The sequence below is a fragment of the Oryza glaberrima genome, chromosome 1, assembly GCF_000147395.1.
Source record: "Oryza glaberrima chromosome 1, OglaRS2, whole genome shotgun sequence".
Classification (NCBI taxonomy): domain Eukaryota; kingdom Viridiplantae; phylum Streptophyta; class Magnoliopsida; order Poales; family Poaceae; genus Oryza; species Oryza glaberrima.
Window position 1 is genome coordinate 12,809,758 of NC_068326.1, and position 10,466 is coordinate 12,820,223.

General features: G+C 42.9%; 2 protein-coding genes across 2 annotated transcripts; one reads left to right on the forward strand and one right to left on the reverse strand.

Annotated features, from left to right (window-relative positions):
• Positions 1-661: 661 nt before the first annotated feature.
• LOC127771000 (uncharacterized) lies at positions 662-2,785 on the reverse strand. Its single transcript, XM_052296785.1, has 2 exons — positions 2,558-2,785; positions 662-2,305 (listed from the first exon to the last, which is right to left on the reverse strand). The coding sequence occupies exons 1-2, from the start codon at positions 2,663-2,665 to the stop codon at positions 965-967; spliced, it is 1,449 nt and encodes a 482-aa protein (XP_052152745.1). The 5' UTR covers positions 2,666-2,785; the 3' UTR covers positions 662-964.
• A 4,106-nt stretch (positions 2,786-6,891) lies between these two features.
• On the forward strand, positions 6,892-9,144 carry LOC127760121 (uncharacterized). The gene is made up of 2 exons (XM_052284333.1): positions 6,892-6,935; positions 7,729-9,144. Exons 1-2 carry the CDS (start codon positions 6,933-6,935, stop codon positions 8,863-8,865), a joined length of 1,140 nt encoding a protein of 379 aa, XP_052140293.1. The 5' UTR covers positions 6,892-6,932; the 3' UTR covers positions 8,866-9,144.
• Positions 9,145-10,466: the final 1,322 nt, after the last annotated feature.

A 10,466-nucleotide genomic window follows, 5' to 3' on the forward strand; every position in this document is an offset into this window, starting at 1 on the left:
CGTGTTGCTTGGCCTCCCTGCCCTTTTGAAGGAGCGCCGGCCCATGGCATCGACCGTTCCCTAAACGATGGCAACTCCAGTGACGAAACCAGACTCCAATCGCCGGCCGCCACCCCTGCCACCTCTAGCTTGGATAAGGTAGCCTCCACTTCTTCGATCGACGCCTGGCCGATGCAAAGCGCTCCCTTAAGAAGGTCGAATACTTGTCGTGTCGAAACTATCCACACGGGCCAGGCTTCATTCACTTGGTGTCAAGACTCAAGAGCGCAGTTAGGGTGTGCTCCGGCGAGGAAAGCTACGAGGCTTCCGTACCGTTTTGTGTTAGAATAAAGCCTGGTAGCTTGCAAGATGGGGCACACATTGAGGCCCACCAAAGATCCCCTTACCAATAACGCGGTGACTCTTGGAAGGAACAGGGAAGGAAACAGCAAAGTCGAAACATGGAACCGCATACGAGCAAATTTTAGTCAAATTTGACTAAAATATGTGAAAATTTAAAGTGACTGAAATATAGCAATCCTGTTATAGGATATATGAAAGCTCACATATGCCATGGAGAAATTTTACAATCCTGTAAAAAAAAGTATCTCGAGGTACCTAAATTTTACACTATAAATTTTTGGTACCTCAAAGATACCTATTATCTAGAAGAGTTTTACAGTAGAAAATGTGATACCCCGGTGTCTTCTCAATAAAATTACCCTGTGCCAAGAATAGGTAATTCTGGCGAATGTCTCCAAATCAAGTACAATTAGCCGAGACTATAATGCCTCTCATATCATTTTAACCAGGAATAGAGTACTTGCTACCAGTACAAACCATCGAAAAAACAACACTTGCAAAGTCAGTTAATTCGGCGGTAAGCGTGCCAACCTTTAATTAAGCTGTAACAGGTGACAATATATTTGTGCAAGCTTACTATTTGTCATCTGGCACTTGCTCTTGAACCATTTTTCTTAGAGTTTCATTTGCTCGTGAAGTGAGATATCAGTATGCTCGGCAGTACAAACAGCATCGGTTGCAGTACTTGTCTGGATATGGAGGCAGTACTCATGCCTGGATGGTACTTGTCGACGTTGTTCAGTGAAAGGAAACACACGCAGTACATCAGTATGTTGACTGATATCGTCGAGACACAACGAGCAAGTTGAAGGGCAGTAATCGGAACTGATGCGAGTAAGCGAATTTGCGCGGAAATTCGGCGCACCCAACGAGGAAGTTGCAAGGCGATACTTGGAACTGATGTGAATAAGGAAATTTCTGCAGAAATTCGGAGCAGCTGCAGCAGAAGCAGTGCATGGTGATCAGAGGTAGGCCTGAAGCTATCTTTTGGCCATTGCTTCAAGATCCATGAGCTGAAGTAGCACAGTCCCCCTGACAAGCCTGAGATGCCCCAAAAACTACTCCTCCAATAACCCTGCAGGATCGCCATCTCATCATATGTAGCCGCCCATGCCCACAGCAAGGAAACCGCGACGAGGCAAATGATTTTGCACGCACGGGCATCGTGGGCATGGTTGAGGTGAACGGAGAACCATATGAGCAGGGCAACAAGCTCCGGCGTGCAGGCCAGTGCCATGCTCTTCGTCCCAAACCATTCTCCGGACATGGTGTGCACCGACACTAGAATGAGGACGATGCATGTCCTGTGCATCACTGGCAACACGCGTGATACGCCAGGATAGATCCCGGCTGGCACCGTGCGGGCGATTAGTGTCGCCAGAGCAACCATAGTGGAGCTGATGAACACTAGGAAATGAGAGACCAAAACACGATCTTGCTGCCAGCTGGTTCCTCGGGCAAGCATCACGCCTGGTAGCTGCAGCCAAAATGGTAGCACCGCTACGACTAGCGTCAGCTGCTCTTCAGATTTACGCAAGACGCTGCTAGCTTTGGAATCACCGGGGGAATCATGTCGAAGTTGCCTCCTGCAGGTTTCTTCTACCCAGAACTTGCGGCACAGAGCGCCGATGAACACAAGCATGATAGCTGGGAACACGGCGAGGCTGATATACCTTGTGTTAATCAGGAGCAGGAACACGTAAGAATTCAGCACTTTGCCGGCAGTGGTGATGTGCAACACAACCCCGGAGCCATATTGTTGTTTGGGTTGAAGTATCGGGAAACGCATGCCATAGCCAATCACAAGAGTGATCATGCCGAGACAGAAAACAGCTATTGGCATCGCGGACCGTTTAGCCGTTTGCTCGGGCTCGCTGTGACTTGTTAGAAGAGGAATTATATAGTTGCCGACCGCGGATATCATTAGCGACAGGAAACCATGCGCGGACAATCTTGTAATTGGCTTGATTCAAGCAAAAAAAACAAACAAAAGAAATTCGTCAGTAAAAATGACCCCCTAAGATAAACTGTATATAAATGAAACTATCTATTGCTTGAATCACTTGAGGTCACAGAGCGTATATAACATGTACATATCTATGATTATGACGAAGTTGCTCACTGTCCTAAAAACTGCTCCTAGCTGCTACTGAATAAGGACCTGAGAACAAATGAGGACCTGAACAAGGAGCTGAATTTGCTTCGAGTCTATTACCTCTTTCATGTCCTCGTCGCTCTCTTCCTCGCTGGCTTCAGAAGATTGAGTGACTTCGTCGCTCAATTTTTTTGACGACGATATCTCGGGCACGCTGAGTGTCTTCATTCCTCTCTATAGATCTGCTGTTTTTGGTTTTTGGTAGTGTGATCTTTCGAGCGCATATGAGTGCGTTGGTTGGGGTGAGGGATGAAAGAAGAAAAACGAAGAGATGGGAAGCTTCAAGCTTGAATTTTCCTCACCATGTCCATTTGAAGAACCTGTGCTACTGCTCATGATTTGATCTAGCATTTTTTTATGACAATTAGTACACTCCCGTCTTTTAGAAAAAGCTGTCACACTATTGCTTGTTACTCTTTCCATAAAAAAACCCAACTTAATCTTATCTTAACCAGCAGTAAATGCTTGTCCAAATTTATTGTACCATATAGTATCCTATCTAATACTACCTCCGTTTTTTAATAGATGACGCCGTTAACTTTTTCTCACATGTTTAACCATTCTTCTTATTCAAAAAATTTGCGTACTTATAATTTATTTTGTTATGAGTTCTTTTATCACTCATAGTACTTTAAGTGTGATTTATATCTTATACATTTGCATAAAATTTTTGAATAAGACGAATGGTCAAACATGTGAGAAAAAGTCAACGGCGTCATCTATTGAAAAAACGGAGGGAGTACTACATTGGTTTATTTTAGGACGGAGGAAATACATAGCTAGGAAGGTATACTTTTGAGCAAAATTTATTGACCTCTCTCCATTTTTTTTCCCCAGCCAGACAACTAAGCATGCCCACAATATATACACAGTTGCACACACCCACCAGAATTTTTTTATTTTTTCTTGAAGTTTTAAAATTTTAATTTAAAAATAAACTCTTCTAAATTTATTTATAAGATCTGAACTTTTGTACATCGACTAACGCGGCAAAACAATACCGCCACGCAGGTCCAGCTAGTGTAGTCAATTTACTTAGCCACGCTAGTCTAGCTAGTGTCGCAGCAGGATAAAATTGCCACGTTCACTGCGGGTGGTATGCAAATCTAATTTTGCCATGTCAGGCAAGCTAGCGTGGTAAAAATATTTATATTTTTGAAATAAGTTTTGGAAGGGTTTGTTTTTAAAATTGAAAATTAAAAAGGTTAAAAAATAAAAAAATCCACTCACTAGCGCACATCCTAACACACTCTCAGAAGAATGGAGACCATCTTTGGGACACTACTGCATAAATGATTTTAGTGTATGATCACCCTAATAGGTCACATGCAGACCAAAAAGTTTCCGTGTTTGCAAAAATTAACCTCCATTTTCACATACAGCTTCTTAAGAGACCCGCATGCAAAACTCTATTTTCACAAGCAATTCTCTTAACAGGCCTCGCATGCGAAAATAAGCATATTTTCGCATCCGGGCCTCTTAAGGGCATCCACAATGTACTTCAAAACCAGTCCATAGCCAATAAAATAATACATTCAGCTATCTAACCACATTGTGGAAGTAGTCCATAGGAGAGAAATAACAAAAGTCATCCATAAGCATATGGGCTACCCATATAGAATAAAATATGTCATTTGTCTCTATTTCCTCTCTCTCCTCCTCATACTACTTACTAACCATATACATTGTGAATGTTGCAATAGTTAAAGTCCACAAATGTGGGCCCCATCTATATGGACTACTTTAGCTATATACATTGGTGTTGCCCTAATTGACCCGTATGCGAGACCCCTCACCTCCAAATCGTTTTATTCTCCCGTCGTCTCTCTCTCCCACTCCTCCTTTTCCGGCCCACTCCTCTCCCCCAATCCTCCTCCTCTCCTGGCCTCCTCTCTCCTCTCCTCCCTCCCAACGGCAGGCACCGGCAGCGGCGGGTGGGCGTGGGTGACGGCGACGGCAGGTGTGGGCTGTGGCACGCGGCGGCTCCCTCCGCCCTGCTCCGCGCTCCCTGTGCGGATCCGGTGGCTGGCTTGAGCAGGCGGCTGGTGGAGGTGCGATCTCACGCGGATCCAGCACCGGTGGAGGGCTCAGGCGTGGGCTCCGACGGTGGAGGGCTCGGGTGCGGTATCAGGTGGTGGAGGGCTTAGGCAAGGGCTCCAACAGGCAGCGGCCGTCCCCCTGCACAGATCCAGTGGCGACTGCCCTTCCCCCACGCGGATCCGGCGGTGATGGCCCTCCCGCACACTGATCCAGTGGTGGCCGTCTTCCCAGCAACGACGACAACCTCGATATAGACGACGACGACCTCAACGACGATGGACCGGGTGGAGGCAGTGGGCTAGGGTATCGAGTGACGGGGGCGACCGGCTAGTGTTTGGATTTTTGGATTTTTATTTTTTTGTGATTTTTTATTTTCGCAGAGAGCCGGCTTAAGCGCCTGCGTGCGGGTGTGCCACCCCGCACAGAAAATTGACGATTTTTGCATACATCTGGGTGCAGACGGACCGGAGGCCCGCGTGCGAAAATCTATCTTATCAGTCTGGAAAAAAATGTTTCTGTACTGGTGTAGTACATTTGTAACTTTATCAAACTCTGTGTGGTCATATATTTGTAGGTGTGAGGGTTTAACTTGAGTGGATTCATGTACCAACAACTTTACCATCGTCGGCGGTAAGTAGTTTCTGACCGTAGTTTTGTATATGCTCTAGGGATTGCATGTGCAAAGTATTATGCAAGAAGATTTTATATATGTTCTAGCCCTCTCAGGATAATAACCCTATGGGTGTGTTGGATTCAGCTATTGCAAGTGGATTTTTGGTGACACACGAAACAAAATAAGCTATTAGTGCATGCTTAATCAAGTATTCATTATTACAAAAATAAAAAATGAATTTATTTGATTTTTTAAAGAAGCTCTTGTATACAAAATACCATTTAGCAGTTTGGAGTGTGTGTCAACAAAAAAAAACGAGAAAGTTGTCGATTCTATTTGCTCAAAATAATTCAACCTATATCATGTTGAGATATACTCCCTCAGTCGTAGAAAAATCAAATCCTAACTACGAACCTAGACACAAGATTGATTGTTCCGATTCTTAGCTAGAATTAGGTTTTATGGGACGGATGGTGTATTATATGTGGTAGAGTGTATCTACATCTAGTCGAATAGGAGAAGCTGCGGAGACGATGTAGTTGACAGTGTGGCCCTCAACATGTGCGACAATTATCCCCTAATGTATGGGTCTCGTTTCAATATATTATTTGTATATCGTATTTGAACCAGCGTACCCTGTTTGTACCTTGTAGTGTGATGTGGTTTAGACCCAAGGTGTGTTAGAATTGGTTACAGTGGTTGGTTTAGCATTCCACTTTGGAAATTTAGATAGGTGAGAACGTAATTATAAGCCTTTTGTGCTCTGATCATGGTATCTTCAGGTTAAGTGTAAGTGTAGTATTATGTGTAGGTGGGTCTACTCAATGTGTAGAGCTGATTAATACAGATTTAGGAGGTAGTGTGCATTGAGAGTGCTCCAGAGTAGTTCTGTATTACTTTATGAAACCTCATTTCAAATCTAGGTTGGTACCCGGAAGATAGCACGTAATACCAACAGAAAACATTTGATTAATTTAATTGTGAGGAAATTTCGAAGGAAACAACCAATTGTCTCCTGAAGTAAAAAAAAAACATGGTGGGTGGGTGGGGTGGGGGTGGGTTTGATAGTCACTCAAAATGAATGTCTTGATAGATGTCCAATATGTAGCATATGTAATTAAATTACTGAGACAACTCGTTTTCACGCTTTTCTGCTCTAATTTATCTAAGGTGGTGTCCTTCCGTTTGGATAGTGGCGGTCGCTGTCTCCACTGGTCTTATTCTGTGTTTCTCTACTAGTATCTTTTGAAGGGGTGCAGTGGAAATATTGGAGTATTTTTTGAAGAAAGGTGGTGCAATTATGGATATCCCAGTCAGTTTGTCCTTTTATTTGAATTATTTATCCTAGGCTTCCTTTTGCCTCTCTGTCCGAAGACCTTGACTCATCAAGTACAGGGTGGCCAAACTCTTCCTCTACGTAAGCGCAACTCTATATGCATATGATCGATCCCCATGTAAGCCTGAGTCTCGAGGAGTTCGATGCCTTGCAGAACTCCCGTCATTTGTTTACATGATACTAGCTGATAGTTTTCCCTGAAGTCCTAAGCATAGGAAATCTGTGAGAACCCTGGAATATTTGCAACCATACTGTATGCGGTTGCTCTGAAGCTAGCTTTCTACCAACGAAAGAGAAAGCAGAGTAATTCCCATACTGTACGCCTTTTTGTTTTTCTGTCGTGTTTTCTGTGCATCACATGTTATTCTACTATCTCATATATATAGTTTTAGTTTTCAGGTCCTAGTTCCGGAACGTATCCAAGGACTGCATTTGTTCCACTTAAGATGGTGAGCTGCTAACAACAAATACCCTTTTCGATTTTCAGTTTATTTTAAAATTGGATTGCTTTGGATGATCTAGCAAACCAACATGCAATTGGCTTTGCTAATAGTTCTCTTTTCAGTGCAAGTCGCTGCATCATTCCTTGAAGCAAATTTCTGATGTCCCTTTATTATGTTTCCAAGGAAAACCATTTGAAAGAGATCTCCGCAACAACGCCACACTTTTTTATTTATACTTTGTGGTCTAACCCACCTGCTTATTTACCAGAGTACATGACTCTATATTTCTTTTGAACGCACGTCACTATACACCTGATCTATGCCTTTTTCAAGTCGATTTTGCTATATATTCGTCGACAAATTTTCCCCCAAAAATTTGACAGATGTAATTACAGTACAATCGTAGTGTAATTACATTGTAACTATAGTGTAACTTGTACATAACTTTCAAAAATCTCTCCATAACATATTATTTCGGTAAAATGGAGGTCGTGGAAATAAATTCTTTCACATATGTGTGTGCTATGATTTGTTTTCTTCCTCACCAAAACAAATCTTGTAATAGATCTAACGATTCAAAATTATGTGAAACTTACATATAAGTTACACTGTAGTTACATGCAAGTTACAGTGTAATTACACTACGATTGTACTATAATTATATCTGTCAAATTTTTAGGAGAAAATTTATCGACAAATGTATAGGTGGTTTCATATATATATATATATATATATATATATATATATATATATATATATATATATATAATCCTCAGTCATTGTCCTCTAAATGTTTTAGGATTGTAAGGACTCTCTGAAGAATCGCATCCGGATATTCACTGAAGCAGTAGTGGTCATGGTTTGCCCAGTCCTTCTCTCGTTCGCGCTAAAGAAGGTGGACCTGACGGCCAATCGAAGCAAACAAATCGTGGACAGCATTTCCCCAATTGGAGCGTTAACTCTGGAAGCTGGTATACTCCCTTTCCTCGGCCTCTGCCTCTCCACGGTGCTCGGAGAGAGGCTCGCGTGGCTCGTATTGGCCTCGAAGCTGCTCATCCACCTATGTGTCATTCTTCTCATGGTGCTGGCCTTTGTGATTCTGCTACTCATCAGCAAGAGTAACATTGTCTGCCTAAGCATCTGGATCCCCTTCGTCCCCTTCATCCTATGGCTAGGCTACAACTCCATGAAGGATGAGGAGCATGAGAACGCCGACGACGCCACGAAATCAGCCCACCACAGGAAGCTGGAAATCTCGGTTGATTTCTCTGCTAGTGTCACCGCCCTTCTGTTCCTGGGATTAGAAGGTCTTGCGTTGGAGGGACAGGCCAGCGCCATCAAGGGGCTGGATGCTCACCTTTCCGCCTCCCTCATCGTCAGTTTCGCGACCTGCGTCCTGGGTGTAGTCTTCATGCTTGTTGGAACGGCTCCACCGGTGTACGGCATGGGCCGCTTGGTGGATTCCTTGAGGATCTTGGATACCTCTCTGGCAATAGCGTTCGGGGTGATCGTCGTGCTAATCACAATTGCACCTCTGAAGGAGGCGGCGTGGTTAGTATCCATCCCGTGGATCCTTTCCTTTTTCGTGTGGTTGTTCATCAGTTTGTTCGACCACGACGAGGGAGAGGACAGGGATGTGAAGCCGGTGTCTCTAGAGCTGACCAAGGCAGCGTTCACAGGGTTCTTGGCCGTCTCCATACCGAGCTTCAGCAATAGCTCCACCAGCGGCGGCTACACCCACGCTTTCATAGTGCTTACTGGGTCAGCTGTCCTCCCTGGCCTCGCGTGGAGGCTGATCACGCACGTGAAGAAGCCGTCGCGAGCCATGGTCTGGGCTGAAAATGTAGCTTCTTCGTGTGCGCACATCTGTGTTGCGGCGGCTGTTGTTCCATTTGCAAGCATATCCATGACGGTGCTCAGGTCTCTCGAAAGTTAGATAACTTTCTAATAAGATATTTGCTCCGATCCATCAAAAAGTATCACGAGATAATTTAAATTATTTTTAGTCGTTAGATCTAGCTGGATAAGATAGGTATTGTTAGATCCAACGATCAAAAATGATTTAGTAGCATGGGGTTCCGGTAGCTCGAGGTACTTTTGGTTGGACCAGAGCAAATCAAAATAAATCTAGCCTCTACAGCCAAACATATATGTGTGGCCTACTCACATATGTTAGTTGGGCTCGGTATTTGTAATGCTACTCAGTAAGGTCATCCCTCCGTATTTTAATGTATAACGATGTTAACTTTTTATAAATGTTTGACCATTAATCTTATTAAAAAATTTTATGTAATTATCTTTTATTTTATTGTGACTTGATTTATCATTAAATAATTTTTAAATATGACATAAATATTTTTATATTTGCACAAAATTTTAACCATTGAAGCTAGCAATTATATATGCCTACAAATTATAGCTTCCATGGAATCTATAATTATAGCTTCCATGGAACACAGCCTAAGCTTGACTCGATCGGACGTCTCCACCCAGTGGCAAGGTACCGGGGCATGGGGTCTAAGGGCATCCACAATGTTGCTAGAAACCAGGCATTAATCATTCAATGCATCCTTACTACCTGGTAAGAAGCATTGTGAGGGTGATACATAACTACTATTCGGTCATATAGCTAATACCTGGTAAGAAGCACTGTATGCCTGACACATGAAGTAAAAAATCAAATGAAAGCAACTGGTTGCCACGTGCAGGTGTACAATTGAGTGATGGATGATGTTTTTTCAAGAGGGGTCCACCTTATTCCTCCCTATTGCACATAAGCATTGTGGCCTCCTGTGATATACTATTGATATGTACAATTTGGGCCCACCCTCCTACCGAGTTGGGTAGGATATATTGAGCTTGCCCTAAGAGCATCCATAATGTGGGAGAAAAGCAGGTAGTAGGCATTGAATGTTTCCTTTCAACCTGGTAACATACACTGTGAAAGCTGATATTAGTTGTTACCCGGTCATAGCGTTGCATGCTACCGGCAACATGCAAATAAAAAATAAATTGTAGTTCAGTCATAAGCTAACAGATGTACCTTTTGTGCATGGACCCACCTTGTTTTCTCCATCATAGACTTATATACATTGTGGAGCTTAGTAACAACTACTACTACTTGATCAACGGGCCCACGTTATTGCTCACTTGTGAAATAAACATTGCGCATGCCCAAACACCCATGGAATTTCGAATTTAAAATCCAGAAACTAAAGTTTGGAACTATCAAAAACATTCCAAACTTGCACATCACGTTGAGCCTTCCTGGATTTTACTTTATTTTTTACTGGTGCCAAAGTTCAAATTAATTCAAAATAACATAAAGCGAAAATCTTAATTAAACTCTGGATTTTCAAACCTAAAGCTAAGTCTAATTATCCCTGGGGTTCGATCAATATCACCTCTCTAGGGTTGAAAGTGATTCGGATAATTTCCGTCCGACCGGACCTTTATTCGGATTCGGATAGTTTCGGTCGGATATATCTAGAAAATTTTCAAATTCGGATATTTTTTTCCCGGATATGAAAAGAATAT